The sequence below is a fragment of the Platichthys flesus genome, chromosome 18 (assembly GCF_949316205.1).
Source record: "Platichthys flesus chromosome 18, fPlaFle2.1, whole genome shotgun sequence".
Classification (NCBI taxonomy): Eukaryota; Metazoa; Chordata; class Actinopteri; order Pleuronectiformes; family Pleuronectidae; genus Platichthys; species Platichthys flesus.
This window is the reverse complement of record NC_084962.1, coordinates 328,167-351,001: the sequence shown is the minus strand read 5'-3', so window position 1 is coordinate 351,001 and position 22,835 is coordinate 328,167. Positions and strand designations below refer to the sequence as shown.

Below are 22,835 nucleotides of genomic sequence, written 5' to 3'. Positions count from 1 at the left end.
CAGTATTTTTCTTGGGTTTGGACCGAGGCATTCTCAGAAAATATTCATCCAGGCTCATTATAGACCTACTCCTACGCTCGCTTATAACGTTTCACCAGGTGAACACGTATTTTAGACGGATATTTCAGTGAACCTCACCGGAGCTCAACAGGCGAGGTGTCCACATTACGACGCCATCTTGCCAACCCAACTTGTGCCATGTTGAAAGCATCCCAAAACTTGGTGAGTTATGTTCCTTCATAGCTACTCACCCTGTTTGAATTCCGAAAGGTTTAAAATTGTTATAAAACATAATTATTAACATGAGGATCGGACGTTAGTGCTGCGTGATAGGATGCAACTGCTCATGTCATGACCTACACACCAAAGATAAACTACAAGGAATTAATGTTACTTTATACCCAAATGCACACAAATAGAAGGGAGATAGATTTCTTTGCTTACAAAGTGAATTCCTTCAGTGGTTGTGGAAGTACTCAGATCCTTTACTTAAGTAAAATTACTAATACCACACTGCAGAGGCGGACGGTTGGCCGAGACGCAGAGCCTGCGGTTGGGGTAAGTTACGAGCCACAGCCACCTCCTCCTTTTCCAGGAAAACTTAATATAAAATTATTTCTTTCTTCGTCGAAGTTGCTCGGACACTGCTAGCTTGTTCTGACAACACCAAGGAGGTACGTACCTCAATTAATGCTTCATTTTACCCTAATTCTAGAATAATTTTTAATATCAGAATATTGGTTGGAAATATATGTTATGAGTCCCAAAATTAATACCACAGCAACAAAGTATATCTGTAGAATACAGGATGGAAGCAGCAGCAGGAACGACACGGAGCATTCAGTTCCTCATCCAGACTGCATCTGACAGTACGGGGTTCAACTGCTCCCGTGCCAAACGTCCCACCTGAGTGCTGCTGTTATTCACTGATTTCTCTAATGAAACTACTTAAATTACTTAAAAGTAATTACAAACAATAATTTGGGCCATACCCCATATGGAAGGGCCGCAAAAAACTCTGCCCAGCAAAAAAAAAAAAAATATTTTGTCTTATTTTATTTTTTATTTTTTTGCTCGGCCCCCTCTGAGTGGCGCCCTAGGCAACCGCCTATGTCGCCTGTAGGAAAGACCGGCCCTGCTTCCATCCAATTGGCAACAGAGGAGTAGAGACCAACGAGGATGTGGCGAACAAACTGAGGGGGCTTTCACGGTCCAAAAGAATGTCCTTTCCTAACCACTATTCCTTCACTCATATGGAATACGTCACAAGGTCAAGGAAAGATGTGAGTTTGAAAAGAAGAAGCACAGTGAAGAGAAAATCCGACTCCACTTACCAAAAAAATTGAATCAACTTTATTGAGACAGAAGATACTCACAGACAGTACAGTTCCCTGTGCTGTACAGTCAAATGTTGTGTAAAAAAAAAAAATTGACATCATGAGAAAAGATGTTTTGTTCATACAGAGGGAACATTTAGCAATCAGCAATAAACAGCTAAATAGATTTTATTTAAAGAAAAAAAAAAAAAAAAAAACGGACTGAAATGGTGAAATAACATAACGCAAGGAACATTTGCGGAGAAAATTTATACAAGTGTGTGCCATCCATAATAGGGATTGAAATTGACTTTAATATTTATACTCAGTGTTGATGATGATTTTGTGAACTTGTCCTGACTGGACAGATGTAACACAGAAGAAATTAGGAGCTCAGACAAATGTGAGGATTTACACCAATTCTGGATCGGATGAGGAGAATAGAACAGCTGTTCATTTTATTTCATATTGACATGGGTGTCCAGGTGTAACTATGATATTGATTGGTCACTTTACATTTTGCTACTGCAAGAATTGTAAAATGACATTTTCTAATTTCCCTTCGTGATGGATGGTCTGGTGTTTCCTTGTCTAAAGGAGATAATATTCTTCCCTTTGTAACCCAAACGCTGCTTTCAGAAATAAAAAGATATGATCTCTGCAGCAGAATTTAGAAATTATTTCCTGTATCTGCCTGCTGCACCCCACTTCATATTTCATGTATGAAAGGCTTACTCCCGAACATGTGGATATTCCCCAGAGTTCATGAATGAAAACAGCTCAATACTTCACACCTCCCAAACGTTTCTTCTAATTAATGTTGTAAATAATGTAATTTTGTTGATGTATTCAGCTACACACGGCAGCTGTTGTACTTGTCCCTAATGGGAGAAGGATCCCTCGTACGTGGCTCTTGCTGAGCTGTTTATAAAATTTGATTCCTCAGATTCTGCAAAAGCGGTTCAAAAACTGCTCATTACAGCTTTAATCACCTCCTGTAATTTCTTATCTGTCCCTTTGGGACCATTATTTTCTAGGTCCAAATAACACGGTACCCTTCAAAATTGCTTGCAAGTCTAGTTAATATTCCTATATATTTTCTAAACTCTGAGGTGACTTTAACTAGTGAAATCAGATTGAATATTTAAAAGGAAAGGATTTCTCAGAATGTATTACAAACAAATCAAATTGAAACCAAACTTTATTTAAGGCTAAATAAAATTTTAAACTTGAACATGAATATATAAAGATGAACATGATACATGTGAAGAGTTTAGAGAAACAAATCAATCTGCAAGGGAATAGACAAAAAAAAAAAAAGGTAAATCACTGGACATGTCAATACTGTTGGGTCATAGAGTAAGAGCATACAACGGATTCAAGCTACTTGACTTCATTTTGGCCAGACCACTGGCAGCTACCAGTTCTGCGGACACATACTTGAGTAAAGTAAAATATTGAAGTGAACATCTTTGCAATAAACAGTACACTGGTAAGATGGGTGTCTGGGAGCCACTGATACAACAATTCAGTTAGTTGCATTTTCTGCATTATATTGTAACGTGTTCTTGACAATATAAAGTGTTACAAAATAAAATTGTGATACACATGGAAAACAATACCAAAGTATATAGCGATACATGTAAACTAGAAAGACCCCATCATAAAAATTTACTGCATTCACTTATATTACATCATTCAAGTGATATTGTGCTCACTCCTGTATATCCAACAGAATGCAAACACATGTTAGGGATGGAACTAGGTTCGAAAGCTGTGATCAGGGATAATATCAGTGGAATATTCTCCTACCTCATTAACAGAATACAATACCAGCAATGGGTTACGAGGTCATAAACTCGTATGACAAGCGCGGTCACCAATAACTACAATGGCCATAAGGAAAGAGGAGAGGAATTTCAACGTCAAGCATTAAATGTTGTATACTATGCTTTCTTAATGTTTATGCTTTAGAAATATCTAGACCTATTCCTTTCTATCCAAATGGTTATATGACTGTCTTCATTATTAAATTGCTTTGCCAAGAACTGGTTCTTATTGACTTTATACGGAATTTGTGTTAATGAATGTAGTATGGGGTATTACTTTATTAAAAATACACTAGGTATGCGCTGACTAGTTATAGAACAGACGGCTGCAACCCCAGAATGGAATTTATCAACCCTTTATGATGAAGGAAACAAATCCATAAGGCAAGAAACAATTGCCTTTTTTATAGCCACTGTTTTTTTGGTGGGGTGAATACATTTTCACCTGAAAGCCCTCTATTTCTAGGTCAAATGAGAGGGACTAAAACCGATTGCTACTAAATTGTTAGATTTTTAACCAATTGGTTAATATGTGTATTGTGATGGCAGGTAAGAATAAACAGCATTTTTCCATTTAATATTTACTTCAGATGTTTTTTAAATTTGAACTTTGTTGATATTGATATTTTATCGAGTCATTTCAAATAGTTTTTTTCCATTAATTTCAGTTTTGATATATTTTACACTCTCCTCGGGTCACCACTGGACTGATGCAAATACTTTGGAAGTGTCTCCCTGAAATCTTCAATCTGGAGTAACTGTACCAACAAGATAGCTTAGTGAAATCTAACCCCTGTTCTTTTCTCATATAATGCCTCCCTAGCAATACCCACCACTTTTCTTTAAATATCTCAAAAAATGCTACACGTTATTCCTCATCACTCCCCCACTACATAGCTAACAAGTCTGCTGACCTTTAAGACCTAATCATTGCCACAACCCAAGGCTAAATGCCCTAATCCCACCACTCCAGAACCAAGAGAAAGAAGCAAAAACAGACACCTCCTGTTTATTTTTCCGTGTCCCTCACTGGGCTCTTTTTGGAATTCTTTGATTCAGTTCTTAGAGAGGAATTTTCCCAACCAATCTCATTACCTTTATATACCAACGACCTTTGCTGAGCCTCTAGTAGGAACAGTCAGTCACAGGAGGCTTTGAAGATGTTTCCTCTGAAGGGGTCTCACTGGAGATCCCAGTATCTCCATTCTCTGCTCCGCTGCTCAGTGATATCTTCTCCAGCGCTGCAGAGTGGACACAGATTCGTAAGTAACATGGACAAGAAGCATCTCTCATAACGATAAAACAGTTACATAATGGTGTCTGGGCTTGTTTTAATCAGAAGCTTGAGGGGGAGAGGAGGTATGGTTCCATTACACTGTTTCAACGAATGTTATATTGTACTTTCTAAGAACAACACTGTAGTTTCTTATTGGTAACAGAGCTTCCTAACCTAACCTTGGTTAAATTAAAACAAACCATCCACTGATTGAACCATCCAAAGAATTTAGTTGGGCATAATTTAAAACTTTTGTTGCTGTTGTACAAGAAGCCTCTTTCCTATCAACCTGTTTGTCATTATTATTTGCAAGTAGAATCCCAAATTCAAGGTATGAACCTGGGCTTTACGAGAGGAGGCAGGAGCTAAAACCAAGCGTCAAAGGAGCTGCACCAATTAACTAGTATAAGGACACTGAAGCATTTTCTGAACATTAGAGCAATCAAACCTTTTCAAGTAGAATCCCAAATTCAAGGTATGAACCTGAAAATGTGTAAAGTACGTATCCTTTAAGACACAGTCTGAATGCTGATTATGCAAGATGACAGCAACTAAAATTGTCCAATGACTATCTACCTATCAATCTATTTAACTCAAGGTTAGATGCATAACCCAAGTTCTTCTTCTTTCACCTGGCATAAACAAGGCGGTTGGACAAAACAACCTCTTCTCGTCAGCCCAAGCAAAAATGGTGGTCTGGGGAGGTATCTCACTCATATCGCTTTAACACACGTTCTATGTCTCACTATGGGGTGTAGTAGCTCCCGTATTGCCAAACAAGCATATCTAGCATCCAGCAACCATCAGGAGAGATGCTCTGCTACTGTTGGGACCTTCCAAGACTTAGATTCTTATCATAGAGAAGAGAAGGTATGAGGCAGCATAAATGTCCTAAAGATTATCTCACCTAATTAAGTCCCAGAATATGGCCCCCATATGGCCTTTGTTTAGTCTTGCGCACGAAAACACTAAGACTGGGCATATGATACCAGTGCACAGAATAGTATCTGTGAGCCCTCGCTCTCATGTACAGCGGAAAGTATTCAGACCCCTTTACATTTTTCACTCCGTTTTATTGCAGCCATTTGCTAAAATCAAAAAAAGTTTGTTTTATTTCTCATTAATGTACACTTCGCACCCCTTCTTGACAGAAAAAAACCCAGAATTGTAGAGATTTTTGCAAATTTATTAAAAAAGAAGAACTGAAATATCACATGGGTTAGAGTAAGGGTTAACCATAACCCTAACCCTAAGTATTCAGACCCTTAGCTGTGACACTCATATTTAACTCACATGCTGTCCATTTCTTCTGATCCTCCTTGAGATGGTTCTACTCCTTCAGTGGAGTCCAACTGTGTTTAATAAAACTGATTGGACTTGATTAGGAAAGGCACACACCTGTCTATAAAATGCATTTCTAGTTATTATAGGTGCCTAGTGGTGCAGGAATTATTTCCGGAAAATACTCTCATTGGAGCCCCATGTTAATTCTGAAGATTTTTCTGGAAAGATTAAAACTGAAAAATAAAACGTAAAACGCTCCCACGGCTCCATTTTTCAGCTCTTACGAATAAAAAATATATCTGGTTGTAGTGTAAACTCTTGTGATTCTCAAGGATCAAGGATGATCCTTTGCCAAACATCAATGTTTACATGGTTTGAGGAAATATCACAATTCTGACCTTGATCCAATGACTTGACTGAGGTCATTTGAGCTGTATATTGTAAAGCAGCCAGGAGCAGTTCATCAAAATATAAAACGTCACTTCCTGTAGCCACCAGGGGGCGCTGTGATTTTCAATCATGATTTCTGTGTAGATGTCATCAGGCCAGGACTCTTGTCTTACATGTCTAGTTTGGACTCGATTGGACCATGTATGTTCGAGATACAGAAGCTCATGTTTTAATGGCGTGTAATCAAACTTTGACGTCACGCCGCGGTCACACCATGAAACAAGAAATCAATCTTTTAATAACTTTTCATCTCCATCTTGTTGTGATGACACTCAACTAAATTTCACGTTGATCTGTTGAAAGCTCTAGAACAAGTACATCAAAGTAAAAGTGTGGAATATGGCCAAAATGGCTACCAAATCCAAAATGGCGGGCTTCCTATGTGGTTTAGCATATCTGTCCAAGAGAATTACTTCTTTGTCATGAAAAGACACATGTCCCTATTGATTTTTGTAGATGTAGACCAATCGTAGTGCCAGGGCTGCCCTTTAGGGGGCGCTAGTCAGTTATTTTAACACGCCCATTCCTTAAAACTATCTGTATATCTTCAGGGGTGGGCTGTTGATACACACATGTAGTTTGAGGGAGCTGGACCCATGAACACAGAAGTTACAGCAATTTCGTGTGTCATGGCGAGTTGAACTTTGATGACATGCCATTATTAATCCGCATGATGAAAAGTCACAGTAATCGTAAGCCTACATTATCAATGTCTTGAGACCCATTAGACACAGTTTGACATGGTTTCACAAAGTGGATGAGGAGAAATACATCCAAGTGTAAAATGTACCAAAAACAAGACATTTCCTGCTGGCACCAGGAGGCGCTGTGCTTTTAAGTCACAATATCTTGTAGATGTCTTCAGGTCGCGACTATTGTCGTACATGTGTAGTTTGGAGTCGATTGGACCAAATATGTCTGAGATAGAGAAGCTCGTGTTTTGATGGCGTTTCATCAAACTTTGCCGCCATGCCACGGTCAGACGGTGTGACGAAAAGTTTATCTTTCAATAACTTTTAATCTCCATTTTGTTGTGATGACACTCGTCTAAATTTTAAGTTGATATGGTGAAAACTCTACGAGAAGTACATCAAAGTAAAAATATGGAATATGACCAAAATGGCCACTTAATCCAAAATGGCGGGCTTCCTGTTAATTTTTTCATAATGGTCATTGAGGCTTTTTTGTGCATCTTGTCATGATACACAACTATCGTCATTTTCGTGAGGATCAGTGAATGCTAAATGAGGGGCTTTTCCGTAGGTGGCCCTGTTGAGCCATTTTGCCACGCCCATTTCCAAATACTCCAGAATACGTAAATTTAAACCACTTTCTAATTTACTGCAAACTTTTACAACTTTTTGAGCATGTTTAAAAATTCTCAGAATAATCCTTTCAATTTCAATAGGGCCTCTCACCATTCGGTGCTCGGGCCCTAATAATAATCATTTCAATTTCAATAGGGCCTCCCACCGATTTCAGTGTTTGGGCCATAATAATAAAAATCCTTACAATTTCAATAGGGCCTCTCACCATTCGGTGGTTGGGCCCTAACTACTCACCAATGTTAATCAACACTATAGGTGGTTCAGTCAGTAGAGCAGAGGAACAGTGACCCAGAGGTGGAGAGATCAAGTCCAGGTGAGGGCAAGACTCCAACATTGTTTTTCAGAAGGGAACTACTGAACTCTTTAAATATACAACCCTCAATCTGTGAACTACAATGTGATTGACTCTTCATCAGATTCCTGTAGTAGTAAGTATGAACTGATAGGGATAGCGCCACCTAGTGGTTAGTGTGAAAATGAAGTGTGATCCCCAAACAGAGGTCCTCAGACATGATTTTTAGATATTTGAGGTGGTGAGACTGTTTCTGTCGCAGACATGTCACTCTCAAATCTTTCGGACATGTGCTTATATCCGCAATCCAGGAATTATTTCCGGATCCTTCTCTCATTGGAGCCCCATGTTAATCTTGAAGATTTTTCTGAAAAGATTAAAACTGAAAAATAAAACATAAATCGCTCCCATACAATACAATACATGTATTTTGTTGTTAAAATATAGGAAATACTTTTTCTGGATTTTCTCAATTTGGTATAGCAGAGCATTCAGGTTTGGGCTATATAATCTACCAAAGCTCTGGTGAACCCCCCAAAAAGTAAGGACAGTCACAGAATGTCAGTTTAACTAAGCAAAGCTATTAAAACAAACAACTTGACAGCCCATAAACGTTGGCTTTGTATCAACAAGAAAATATCCATTTGCATGGTTGCTGCTGCAGGCTGCTACTCCTACACTCTATGTGAGTCAACCTTACCCTGGGGCCTACAACCTGCGGCTCTTCAGACGCTTTGCAGTGGCTCCCTGTACAATGTTGTGAACAAACGATGCGTTCAATGAACTGAACGAATCAGTTTTCAGAGAGAGTGAACTTCTCTAACGTTCATGTAGGAAAAATTTAAAAAATCGGCGCTGCTGCTAAATGATAAGAGCAGAAGCTGCAGATGGTTTGTACCATGCTTGAGTTTCCTGTGTCCTCCTCCACTCTGACCTGCTCTCCCTTTAACTAATAACCACTCATCAATAGTTATCAGGACCTGTTTGATTTGCTCCATAGTTTGAGGGTTCATTTAAAAAATCATGAAAAATGACTCAGTTCAACACAAGAAGGGATGCACGGTCAGGAGTGTTAAAATGACCGGACAAAAATGCAGACATGATCCGACACCATCGATTAATAACTATACTCATGATCACAAGTTTGTCATAGTATAACTATGAACAAAACTTTATAAGCTGTGTTCAAATGTGTTTTGTGGTTCCAGAAACATTTTATTTGGTGGAAAAGGTGGCAAAATGGCTCTTTTGATAGTAAAGGTTGCCGATCCCTGACCTAATCAGACGTGGCTGTAACTTGATTTCAGCCTCAGGATTGTTTCAGCGTAGCGCTCTTCTCATTATCATTAGCTGTTCTTGCTGTCTGTCAAAACATGGATGGAATGAGCTCTAATGATGCTATAATCGATCGCCAAACCTTATTTCAGGTGTGTCTTATTTTATGTTTCTAATCTCCTGTGTTTTAAAACATTTCACATATCACAGGTCTGATAACCATCCAAAGCGCTTGAGTTGCAATCACTAATATTCAAGCCCCCAAAGATTTTAAAATTTATCAATTTATCAGGTTTTTCAAAGAGCAAGATTCAGCTTCGGATGACTTATTTGAGTTGAGTTATACATAAAATCAACACAGAAAATGCATGAAGTAGTATTTGTGTGTAACAGTTTATTTTGTTAAGATAGCCATGTCACAATTAATCAACCCCTATATAATATTGTTGTTATTAAAGCTGTCTGACAGCTTTTATGGCCTAAAGTGGAGTTGAAACATAATAAAGCCATTGGGAACTCTATAATGATCCTTCATCTGCTTCAGCTTTGATGCATATATAAACCCCATCCATGAAGGTATTCAAGGTGAGTTGCAATCATGGGAAAGACAAAGGAGCTTCCACAAAAGCTGAGAGAGGAGATTATTTCATCAAACCTGAAGGGCCTTGAGTATAAGAAGATTTCCCCAAAATAGTATATACACCATTGGGAGCATTATAAGAACGTTTAATAGCTGCAAACCTGCCTGGCCATTGAAAAAAGCCCAACATTTCATCAAGGGGCCTCAGCAACCTAGTCAGAACAACTCAGAGAAACCCCTGTGTGTCTACAAGACACCTACAGGATGACCTGATGAAGGCTGGTACAAGTGCTTCAATGGCAACTATAAGACGGACTCCAAGACGCACTCCATTCTTGACCACAAGGAACATCAAAAGTCGACTAGAATATGCCAGGAGGAATTTGGATAAGACGTTTTGGGTGACAGTTCTATGGACTGATGAAACCAAACTGGAGCTGTTTGGACATATGGACAAGCGGTGTGTCTGGCGTGTCAAAGGCCAGTCTTATGACCAGAAGAATACCATCCCCACGGTCAAGCCTGGAGGCTGGTCATTGATGATGTTGAGCTGTTTTTCTGCGGCAGGAACTGGCAATCTTGATCATGTACCTGGCATCATGGATTCCCAGAACTACCAGGCCATTTTAAAGAGGAATGTGAAGCCTTCTGTTGACATATTAAACCTTGTTGATCATTGGACTTTCCAGCAAGACAATGATCCAAAACCCACCTCAAAGTCAAGCAAAGCTTTGTTGAGAAAAAGATCCTGGAACGTCTTGGAGTGGCCCCCTCAGTCACCAGATTTAAATCTGATTGAAAATCTATTGTGAGATTTAAAGAAGGCAGTTGCTGCACAGAAGCCATCAAATATCACTGAGCTAGAGGCTTTTGCACGTGGACAATGTTCAAAGACTCTGATCGAGAGGTGTAAGAAGCTTGTCCTCACTTACCGAAAACACTTGCTAGAAGTTATAAAAGCTAAAGGATGCGCCACAAAGTACTGAAGCTGGGGTTGAATAATACTGCAAATGCAAATCGGTAAAAAGAGTTACATTTTTTGTCTGAACTTCAAGTTAAGTCAACTTCTGTTGTCAAAATAACTCAAATACGTATCAATAATTTAACTTTAGTTGTTTAATGAGTTTTTTTGTCATTTACTGTCATTATCTTTCATCCACATCACTATGATGTCTTGATGATGATCTGTGCTTAAACTGTGTGTACGAACGTCTGATTCACGAATCTGGGATCATCAATATGCTCTTACCTATATTTGTTTGTACTCTGCAAACAACTTTTGAACTTTCTAAAGTCCAGGAAAATAAAACACACATCCTTCTGACTAAATGCATATTATATTAAAACTCCATTTATTTCATTAAAAATAGTAGATAGATAAAAAAAAAATTATTTACAGATGCATTGACCAAATGTATTAAATAACTATGAAATTGATTCCCCTTCATCCTCATCATCTCTATAAAAACCTGCTGAATTAATATTTATGTTTCTGGATTAACGGGGCGTCGCTTCTTTTGCAACAATAACTGTTAAAACACTGTGTTGTGTTATAATCTGTGGGAATAACTCTTCTTTCTACATGAGAGTGTGTGTGTGTGTGTTATGTAGAAGGTTTAAACATGAGTCTCAAACATGTGTCTCAAACTCTAGAGCGACTCAAACAAACAAAAAGTATACATCAGTCCTGTACGTCGCCTAATAACTTGTGATCAGTGTTTATAGTTTAAGTGTAAAGTGAGCACAGGTCAGAGGGGGAGTGATGAGGATGCAGGCTCCAACAGAGACACAGGATGACTGGAACTTTAATATGCGACTGATCCTGAAGTATCTAAAAAAAAAATCCACAGCTCCAGTGCTCAGCTCTGTGCAGGACTGAGCATTCAGCGCTTCGGTTATTGCAACCCAGGTTAAATTTTTCTAAAACATTGTCATACCGTGACCTAAAATCAAGTCACTTAAGTCAAAGAGCATATTTGTCCCGAACTTGAAGAAATTCAAACTAGGTATTCTTGAGATATGGGACGAACGGACCGATAATTTAGTCCTTCCCCCAAAGCATTCAGCGGCCCAGCTGATTGGCTCTCACTCTCAAGAAGCCGGGAAGTGATGACCGGCGGTATTTAAAAAACAGCGCGAGTGGAAAATGGCAGAGGGAGGACAGCCACGTTAAAAGGTTAGAAAAAAGTTCACAGAATCTGATGAGAAGCAGCACCACACAAAGTAGCTGCCACGTAGCGTCCATTCTCCAGCGCGCAGCTGCCTGGCTGTTCACACCTGACCCACATTTCTCCACACCAGTCAGCCCGCGATTCTCCGCTTGTAGTTGTATGTAACCCGTTCAATGTCGGGGTTCAGGGGGTACATGATGATGGTCCTCAGAGCCATCCCCCACCCCTCTCTTTCTCTCTCTGTCTGTGTGCTTGTAGTTGGGGGGCAGATGGGGACATTTACATTTACCGGAACCGGAAGTAAATGGTACTTCCGGTTACAGTCATTTAAAGAATTAAGCATAGACTTCAGAATAAGGCACATATAAATAATCGTTTTAATAAATCGTGATTTCAATATTGTCCAAAATAATCGTGATTATAATTTTTTCCAAAATCGAGCATCCCTAGGCTACATGTAACCCCAGAAACCTGAGCTAGAGTTTTCAGCATCTTGATAAGAGGGTTCCCGCATTCATTCAGGGAAACACCTGAAGTCATAAAGCGCTGTTTGAATTCGAAATCTTTCGAAAGTTTACTGCGTGGTAAAATAATGTAAAGTAACATAATGCATTGGTGGTGATTGCTTGTTGCATGTTTCTTCTCTTGCTCTCTTGTTGTTCTCCCTTACCTAACCCGCTTTCCACACACACATTCAGTCATATTTTAGGATATTATTAACACTTAGCCAACGACTCAATCTGCTCCGTTGAGTGCACAACATCAGTAAGGACATTTTTACCCATTCTTCCCTTCAACATCTCTTCCTGGTACACCTCGCAAACAAACACAAAACAAAACTTCTGTCTAACTTATCGGGCCATAGTAATAATTGGTTGACCCCAAACTCTTCTTTCTAAACTGTAAACTCGGTCAGTGATCAAGAGAGCCTAACTGACCAACTAGGACCCATCTCACCCACTCCCCAAAACCTTCCTGTCACTGCCATCAGGCAGACATCCCCAAATCACACAGGAAAGAAGAAGAAATCCTTCCTTCCCTCTGCAATAACCATCCTGACCAATTTAAAAAAAGACACTGCATTAAACCTAGTGAGTATATTGTTGAGCCTTGTTATTATTTATGTACCATGGGCTTTAAAATGTGACTTATGTGTGAATATTTGAGCCCAGTCAAAGGGATATTTTTTGACAGACATAGTTTATCTATCTATCGATCTACACAATAAGCAGGACATGAGTAAGCTTGAGGTTGAATCTCTCTCAAATGTGAACTTTATATTTTTTGTGGCTCGTCTGACTATAAACAAGCTTTATACTTGCACCATCTGTGGTATAAGTTTAACACTAACTCTAGCAATCCAACATATGTAGTTGAAAGCACCACAAGGATTGTTAAGCTCCCTAAATAAAGATAAAGCATGTATTTTATAAATTAAACACTGGGTCTGTTTACATCTCATTAGTCTTCAAACCAAGATTGTAATACATACCCTGCAATGATGCCGAGCTGTTGATAGTTGGCGCTGTGCTGCTGTCCTCCAGTTCATCCAGGTAAAGTCGGTAGCGATGGCCACTGTCGTCTTCATACTCCACATTCTCATCATCACTGTCCACCTCTGGAGCCACATATACCACCTCAAACTCGATCTGTCCTTGCTAACACAGACATTCAGGATGAGCATGTTAAGAGATACAAAGTAGTTTGAAAATGTGTGCACACCTCCAGTATATTACCTGCTGGGACAAAATAGTGACCGCCTCTTTGTGTTTAGCATCTCTCAAATTAATACTGTTGACAGCAAGGATGGCATCTCCAACATGCAGACCTCCACATCTGTCTGCAGGCTGACTTGGATGGATCTCTGAAATTAGAATGGGAACACCATGCTCCTTCCCACCCTGATGAAAACACAAACAACTATTAACTCCTCTGGAAGAGTGCATCAACTTTAAGGCAATTTTATGTTGATGTCAGGAATGTTCTAGGAATCTGACAGCTGTGTTAACCAATGACACCATGACAGCTCCCAAAAATGTACCCAAAACATCTTGTAGTTGGCTGCAGTTTAGGTCATAAACCCTGCCTCCTCCATGCTAGTAAATAAGACATGGACCAAATTAAAAAGTAACATTTTGATGAAAAATCAACGGACTTTGGCTCCAGATACTGTCCACAGCACAAGATGTATACATTGTCTTCATTTTTGTATGTCGGAGTAATGTATCGTCGAGTAGGAATGGCAACGCTTTTGTCTATCTTCACAGTATTTCACACCAAATCGGACTGTACTTTTACAGGGTCTCTGTTTGCAGACATGAATTGATGAAATATACTGTCAGAGTTGGTTTTATTCTCACAGCTCCTCTCAATGTCAACAGTTCTGCTTGCTTTCCTTTTCTGTATTTTAAATGGGCCAAACCTAATCATAAACAGCCTCCTCCAATTCCTCAACAGCCCTGTAGCATTCATTAAAGGCTGCAAGTATTCACCTACAGTAATTTAATCATGAAGCTAAATAGAGTGGGACTTGGCTTAAAATAGAGGGAATAGTTAACCACATGAACAAAAACATCTCATAATAAATTTTAAACTATTTAAAAAGTCTGCAGCAGAGCTTAAACACGAGACACCTCCTCATCACTTTCTGTAATACGTCTCCACTTTTGACATCACTTTGCCTATCCTCAGCATAATGAATGCCTAGATGCTAGTCCAACGGACAGTCAGGTCTGCCGGAAAGACCATCGGTGCCAACTTGCCCACCATCCAAGACCTGTACATCTCCAGAGTCAGGAAACGGGCAGGAAAGATCACTGCAGACCCCCCACAACCTGGACACAACCTATTCCATCTCCCTCCCTCTGTGAGGCGCTACAGATCTCTGTTCACCAAAACCTCCAGACACAAAAACAGTTTCTTCCCCCTCGCCTCCTAACTTCTGAACAGCCAATCCACTGTGGCACTGTGCAATAACCCTGGATCTTTGGAATTATATTATTCATTTCACCCTCACTGCATTACTGTAATACTCATACCAATATCAATATTTATCCCTGCACCCTTACTTTCTTTTCTTAGACCATCGCACTGTTTGTACTGTTTGTATTGTTTTGTGTTGTGATGTGTATTCTATGTAAGCACACTGAGAGCCACTGCACCATGTCAAATTCCTCGTTTGTGCAACTTACTTGGCCAATAAAACCCGACTCTGATTCTGGCACGCCACTAAAAAGACAAGAAGGGTTTGGTTTTCCCTGTACTTAATTTCAAACAATGAAGGCCTAATTATAGTCCTGCGAAAGGCCACGCAGCTGCATCGATGGACTCGTTTTGGTTTATACTTCTCTAACGTGCTGCGCGTGTTGCAACGCAATTCACCGCCAGAACCATAGGCGGAGTAACGGTTTTTTTCAAAGACAAAACACACAAAGAAGAGACGTCTTCTTCTTCGTCGATTGTTTATTTACATCACCACTCCGGCTCCTCATAGCCTATTACTGGCGGACAAATCGGCCAGTCAGTGACGGGTTATACAAGTGGTCATACTTTCGGATCTCTTCTGCCAAGTGCTCTTCTATTTCGTCCATATTCGTTCTACTAAATCTTCCGTGATTTTTCGCGTATTGTGGGGCATGAACCCGGAAACTAGACTCCGGACGGGATGTAGTAAGCAGACCAATCACAAGCCTTGCGGGCTGAGTGAGGCTGGCGTTGATTTGGCGGACGCACGCAAGCCGCCAGAGGGCTCGAAAGGGGCGTGTTGCGTGTCTTGCGAGCATGCGTGCGTCCGTGCAACCCGACTATAATTTGGCCTTGAGTCGAAGATTCAGCAGTTAAAACGTATTTTTTAATACTCTTCCTGAAAAATACAACCCCTTACTTCACCAAGGTCTGCTGTGGGAGATGGATTTAAGAGTGTCTTTGATTGATAATCTGATGTGTGTGTGAATGGGAAACTGTACTGTAAAGCGCTTTGAGTGGTCATCAAGATTAGAAATGCGTTATATATATGCAATCATTTACCATAACACCTACCAGCTATTGGCATGTTCTACAATATGGGATGCCAAGCAGACCCTCCACAAACCATCTCATTGGGCACTCCACTGGGCTACCATAACTGCAAAGATGGTATAAGTTGTCCTCGGGTACAGCTTCTATATTATCTAAACTTGAATTGGCTCCACTGAGGCGCATTACTCCGCTGGTCACAAGTGACTTTGCTCCTATGATTTTTTAAACATCACATTAGTGATATTGTGATATTAGTGAAATATGTTTTCATATTGCAGCGGTGTTGTAATTATTTAGCTGTGGAAATGGCTGAAACTTTGAATATAGCTGAAACATGTTTATGTTCAGTCACTGCATCGATTCAGAGTCGTCCATCTCCGTACAGGGGCACAAATATTAGCAACTGTGCTGCTGCTACTCCTTCCCTCTGTGCTTTGTGCGTCAACCTATCCTGATGTAAGTGCAACTCTATTCCAGCCACATTATCATTGGCTGTTCACATTGTCCGTCAAAACATGGATGGGATTAGTTCTATCGCCGTTATATAGACGGACTCTTTGTTAAACTGGCCTAGTTAGAAATCATCACTATTGTTTTTAGCTTCAGCAGATCAGCCTGTAACCTACTTCCGCTAATGCGCAATGGTTGAGACACTTCCGACATGCGTTGGAAGCAGTTAACCATTCATAAGAGACTAACCAAGCTGGGTAATCAGTTAGATGAGCTTCTTGTGCAAGGGAGGGGAAGAATCGCAAACTGAGCATTTCAGAGAGAGAACGTCAGAAGTAGCTGCAGAAATGGACAGTATGAAGAAACTTAAGTGTTTTCTCAACTTTAGAGCCTGCATTCATTTTAAAGTACTTAGCCACATTAAAATTAACAAGTATAATGTGTCTCCTTTAAGGTAAGAGGCTTAATTTATATCTGGACACCTATATTTTCACTTTTATTCATGTTTGCATCAAAACACATGGAATTGGTGGCTGCTTAAAATAAATCGTTGGTGTAACTTCAATAAGCTGCCACAGACACTAAGGGAAAAAAAACTTTCATCCACTTTTTAAATATTAAAAAAAAAATCTTACTGTAATAGAAATTCCCAGCCCCTCATGATCATCTTTCACTAGCACCACCTTCCTGATAGGGCCCACTCCCTGGGTTTTCTTCAGTAGGTCTGGGTTCTGTAATTACATTCACAAATAAACGCAAATTTGATAGCACAAACAAAAGTTATCAACAGTTTCACTTGCTCTGAAGCTTTACACTCACATGCCCCACTGGAGAGGGGAGTGGTTTCTTAGGATCGTTGCGACCTCTACATGCACGGATGACAGTCTTATGACGGTGAAGGTGAATCTCTGCCTCCAGCTGGTTCCATAGCTTATCATGTGCTGGCCCTTTCATATCACGGCCTAGTAATTGGATCTGCTGCACTCTAAAAGAAAAAAAAACATACAAAACTGCTTGTCAATTCAGCCTGTCTATACATTTTTCCATTTCCAATCTTTTTCTATTCATTACAGATTTTTGCCAACTTCTTGAGTTTTTAAGTGCCTGAAACAGAGATGGCCCCATTTTAGTTTGAAAACTATCGATGAGTGTTATAGTCTAGACGGGCAAATACAAAGACTTTTGGAAATGATGACAAGGTCACCCCCATTCCCTTCCTGGTTCTTTTTATAAGTCACAGTTCAAGTCCTAGCAGTGATAGCAAAATGATGCATTGTCAGTCCAAGAAAACATATCCCTAATTTTATTTTTCACCATTGTGTTTCTCTTTGATTGTATTTGTTGTAAGTATGCAACCAACTGCAGAGTAGACAATCAGCTTCCTGTTTACATTGGCATGCAAATGCCCAGTGTAAACGAATGGTCACATGACACATTTTCTGTATTTTTATGGACAGAGATTGAGAGATATTACTGATGTTAAGCTAAAATACGTATTACTTCTAAGCACACTCAACTTCAACCTAATGGTTGAGATACAACTACAACTCCTCACCTTCCAGCCAGTTCCTTGTCGAGGTATTTAGCAGCCAGTCTGGCTCCGTACACTTCGGCTTGCAGTACTGCCATGTGCCTGCGAAGGGCCTCATTTTCCTTCTTATATAGTCTCACTTCAGCATCCAGCGTTGCCTCTACTAATTTCTCCTTCTTACTAGCCTCCAGCTCCTTTTCCTAAAATAAGCACATAACAATTAAGAACTACACACAGTTCAAGAACAGGGTGAGTGGCTCAGTGCTACTCTTGTTGTCAAACAAAGCACCTCAAGAAGAGGTGGTTTTCACATCTTTTGACGCACACCAACCAATTTCATTAATATGCCTTTGTTTCACTTCATACAATAGTGTTAATTCTTTAAACAGACACCCTTGAGTCACAGATATTTCTACTTGGAAAGGGAAAGTGATTTTGGAAAAGATTATTAGAGACTACAGTATCATTTCTCTCAGATTAAATGTTAAAATATGTTAAACCAGAATTAAAAGTTTTTTAGCCAATCTAATTAGTGTGTTACCATGCCTGTACACAGCGAACAGACAGCAACATACTAATTAATCAGTTTTGTTTTTGTCCAGAAAACAAATGCAAGTCAAATATTGATCTTCTTTTTAGCTTCTGTTTTGGTCAGATAAAAATCAGATTTTTTAAATAGTCTGTATTTTATAAAGCACCTTTCTCCTCTTAAAAGACCTTAATAGTGCCATAAAGTAAAGACTAGTCCCTGTCAAAGAGCTTTACATGAGTGTTTTAGTTTTCTAATTCAAAATTTCGCACCTTATGTTTCTATCCTTCCACTGCAAATCAGAACATAGGGCATTTTGTCCGGATGAATGTAGTTTTACTTCCATTTAATGATAATTATAACACAGTTTGATAAATGTAACCTATTTGTACTAAATTTGAATATAAAATAAAACTGACAAAAAAACTGATCTTAATTTTGGTGGTATGACCTCTTTAACGAAGAGTGTCCCAGTATACACATGCTTGTAGTTTTCCAGCACTTGCAAAAATTGGTTAAGTGCACGAAAAACTTAACACAAGTACACCAAGTAGTTGCCAATACTGCAGGAGACGGAAAGTTGAGTATCACTGACTGGCAAGTCCAGCTACAAAAGCCCGCAATGACAAGGAGGTTGTGTGTGTTTTTAGCAGGATCATGTAAAAACTACAGGGTTGATTTCCATGAAACTTGATGAAAAGATCGGATATGGAACAAGATATAACTCAATTTTGGTTCCTATCCAGACAAAGGAGCTGATACAGGGTTTATAATTTTGTCACTTTCATTAACATTGTTGTTGACATTTTTACCAATTTCTGGGGGGTAATTTCTGAGTGTGTCTTCTATGGTGTAATTTAATTTATAGAAACTGTTTCGCCTTGCGGACAGCATAGTGGTGCATTGGTTACTGCCATTCTGACCAGACAGTGAAGGTTCGGCCGCGGTCTTTCTAGGAGGAGTTTGCATGTTCATCCAATGTCGGCATGGGTTTTCTCTCACAGTGCAAAAACATGTTGTCTGGGGAATCTGAGATTTAAATTGACTGTGAGTGTGAATGGTTGTTTGTCTCTATATAGCGCTATATTTACTGAACTCCTTTGCCCTGAACTTACCATATTTTCCACTGGTGGTGTAGGCTTAAGGGGGGAAAGAGGAAGAGCAGAGAGAAGTCAGGGATTACAGAAATACAGTCAACAGAGATTGTGAGTATGTTAACCAATTAAGTGGTGGCTATATAGCAAATGTGAACCTCAGAGTTGGGAAAAAACATAATTGAAGATATTTGAAGCAAAGAGAGAGCAGGAATAGGCAGCAAAGAATCAGCAGCGACAAATGTGACAAGTTCACATCTCACATGTTTTGCACTCACGTTTTGGGGTTATTGTTTGTCACTCTGTTTTTGGCGTATGACATTATTGTTGTTGTTTGAAAATATTAATAATTTCCAAAGGATTTATTTGTATAAAAGCTTTCATACAAGAAATCCCGCTCAAAACTTTAAAACATAAAGTGAAAAACAAAGACACAAGATTGAAAATTACACTTGCATTGCAAAGTAGTGTCAGTAAAGAAACATTTGGTCGAATGATATTTACATGCAAATGTTTCTGTTAGGATAACGTTGCTGTGAATATGAAACTTTATAGCATTAGGGCCATTTTTAAATTATGTAGGGAAAAACTATCGTTCAAATTGTATCTGGTGATGAAAGCCATGGAACTTCAATCATTCCACTGGTGAAAGCCTCCATGCATCACATTCTCTTGGATTCCAAAGTCAAAGAATCTCTGTGTGAAGTAGTTTTAGTAATGACAAGATCACTGACATTACAATTACAAAATACACACAAAAGTGGCTTGCAGCTGTTCCCTAAAAATTCAGAAATGTGACTGTGGTTTGCTTGGGTGTATTGTGTGGGGTTCAGTGTGCAACCCTGAACCCCACACACTAATGGCCATAGCAAAAGAGAAAAAAAAAAATTATTGAAAAGCCCTGCACTATAATTATAAATACAAAAGGGTAACCAATTGTGTGACTGATGTAAAAATATTATCAAGTAAATTTAAAGGCTGTTGATAGCAACTCCTTCTCCCACCTACCAGTCTGTCCTTGATTGTATCAGAGTCCTCAGCTTGGCCTTTTTTAGTGTGAAGTTGCAACTGAAGAGCATGAAGCTGCAGGAGCTGGTCATGGACCTCTCTTTCTACCAACGCCCGCTCCCCTTTCGCCTCAGTCAGCTCAGAACGCAGGTCCACCAACTGAGCCTAAAGAGAAGGGGATGATCAATAGAAGGAAAGAAGATAGGGCTCATTAGGGAAGGACACGAGAGGTAGATATAGTCACATGCAACAGACCTCTGGCTGACAATTGCAGAATAGTCCCAGCAAGGTTCCTTCTGAGGGGCCTCTCAATAGGACAGTTTGTTGCAGTGGGACACTACCGGTCTTAAGGCTGGCGCATTGTTTCGCAACTGCGGCTGCGGCTTTTCATGCAGTTGTGTTGATGGACTCGTTTTAATTTATGGTTCTCCAAGCAATTCACCGCCAGAACACTAGGTGGAGTAACGTTTTTTGTCAAAGATGACCTTAGAGACGCCTTCTTTGTGTGGGTAGTTGACGCCGACTGTTTTTCTTTACGTCGCTACTGTCGACCTGCAAAACGACGTTAGCAGAGATGTCCTTCCAGGAATTGTAGGCCATCTGCGCATCCTTGTATTCCGTCAATCACGGGTTATACAAGTGGTTATACTTTCGGATCTCTTCTGCCAAACCCTCTTCTATTAGGTCCATATTCGTTCTTCTAAATCTTCCTTGGTTTCTGCCGGTATTATGGGGCATGAAACCGGAAATGTGACTCCGGAAAGGATGTAGTTAGCACACCAATCACAGCCTTGCGGGCTGCGTGAGGCTTGCGTAGCTTTGTCGCATAGTTACAAAAATTGGGCGACGCATGTATGAAGGGATTCACAAGCACGCAAGGGGCACACAAGTGGCTCTTGCACTTGCGTGTCCTTGCGTGTCTCTGAAAATCTCAGAAGCATGCGCGAGAGAGGCATTTTTCGTGCCACAAGGTTTCAACATGTATGACCAACAATTCAACACTGTAAGATCGCTGCCTTTACATTGTAATGACAGCTATGTCCTCAGGGTCTGAAAGCTGGTGTTGTAGTTTTGAAATCCAAAGAACAAAACTGATGATTGTATGCTTAAAATAAAAAGAAAATGCAACTTTGACATTTTATAGTTTTTGGTTAAAACCACTAAATTAATTAATTAAGACATGCTTCTTCCCTTCACCCGTTCTCTTTTCTCAGGCAGATGCCCCCAACCCCCACAGCAAAAAATGTTTGTTGGAACTTTTAGTTTTCTATATAATATTGTAAGGTTTTCATCTTTATTTAGAGGATCCTTGGAGCCACTGAAGTCCCAAAAGACATTGTCTTATCTTGTGCACACACGATTGCAAAATAAAATATTTTGGGACTTCAGGGGCTCCGTTAAGATCAGACTGGGAGTTATCAAGCAGCAGATATGGCTGGCTTCACTTGCCTCTCTATCAAGCCAGGGACAATTTCCCTTCAAGTTCTACTCAGGATCTCCACCTGTTACATATGAGTGGCCTGGCGTTTTTACATGGCACAATAGGACAATAAGGAATAGATTGTCTACCAGTGGACGGCAGTATGTGCCTTCTTAACGTGGTTTTAGAGTTCCACTCAGCAGCGGGCCATTATATTTCAGTCAGAGGACATTTACCGGTGAGACAACAGACAGAAAAGTGACAATACATCAGTGGACCATGATGCCAAAAGTCAGAGTGCCTGTGCGAGGGTGACTCGCAGAGTCTCCATGATACATCAGTACAGTGCATCGTTAACCGTGAATTGCACATGACATGCTGACCTCTAGTTTGTGGTTGAGTTGGAAGACCGTCTGGGTTTTATGACACAGCTGAGCAAAACAGGAGCTGAGGCTGGTCATCTTCTGCCGACCCTCGTACGTAATGTCGACCTGATCTGGGTCTATTTCCCCGAGCAGGAGATCCACGTCCACGAATGCCTTGTCAAATTCTTTCTCCAGCACTTCTAGCCAACGAAATATGGTAATTCCGGTGCCCGGGCCTGAGCTATGGCCCGCCGGGGAGCATCCAGCAGAAGCGGACATGGCTCGAGTAAAACACAGCCCTACCGTTAGCGTTAGCTTACTCGCCAACTTTGATCGTGACCAACGTTAACCAATCTCCTCTCTGTTAACCAACAAATAAAGAAAATAATGAAGTAATAACGCAGGAATCCGATGGCTGAATTGTATACTTGGTTCGTGGACTGAAGTCTGACAAAATGCGTTTTTCAAATTCAAAAAAAATAAAGAAAAACAGTCTATCCAGGAAGTGACCACATCGGACACCCGACTAAATCGGAGATATCTACTCTGGTCTGCCTGTCTGCCTGTCTGCAGGGGGGAGCAGTGGATAACAGAGCCGTCTGCTTTTTCCCCCTTTTTTT

General features: G+C 40.0%; 1 protein-coding gene across 5 annotated transcripts; it reads right to left on the bottom strand.

Moving 5' to 3' along the window:
* Window positions 1-2,499: 2,499 nt before the first annotated feature.
* Window positions 2,500-22,835, bottom strand: gopc (golgi-associated PDZ and coiled-coil motif containing). 5 transcript variants are annotated; one of them, XR_009924584.1, is made up of 10 exons: window positions 22,234-22,835; window positions 20,431-20,595; window positions 19,444-19,467; window positions 17,824-17,999; window positions 17,088-17,253; window positions 16,904-16,999; window positions 13,538-13,702; window positions 13,294-13,455; window positions 4,241-4,386; window positions 2,500-2,607 (listed from the first exon to the last, which is right to left on the bottom strand). XR_009924584.1 is itself a non-coding variant. In XM_062411542.1 (10 exons), exons 1-9 carry the CDS (start codon window positions 22,492-22,494, stop codon window positions 4,271-4,273), a joined length of 1,335 nt encoding a protein of 444 aa, XP_062267526.1. In that variant the 5' UTR covers window positions 22,495-22,832; the 3' UTR covers window positions 2,500-2,607; window positions 4,241-4,270. The 5 variants fall into 5 exon arrangements, 4 of the variants coding, with proteins under 4 accessions (XP_062267526.1, XP_062267528.1, XP_062267525.1 ...); XM_062411542.1 differs by having other exon boundaries at window positions 13,294-13,459; window positions 22,234-22,832; XM_062411544.1 differs by having other exon boundaries at window positions 2,500-4,386.

Bases quoted from the DNA above. Each gene is read 5' to 3' on its own strand.
- gopc (XM_062411541.1), bottom strand. From the start codon at position 22,494: ATGTCCGCTTCTGCTGGATGCTCCCCGGCGGGCCATAGCTCAGGCCCG. The intron at 20,596-22,233 runs GTCAGCATGTCA...CCTTCTCTTTAG, and splicing joins AACTCAACCACAAACTAGAG to GCTCAGTTGGTGGACCTGCG. The intron at 17,000-17,087 runs GTGAGTGTAAAG...ATGTAATTACAG, and splicing joins TCCCCTCTCCAGTGGGGCAT to AACCCAGACCTACTGAAGAA.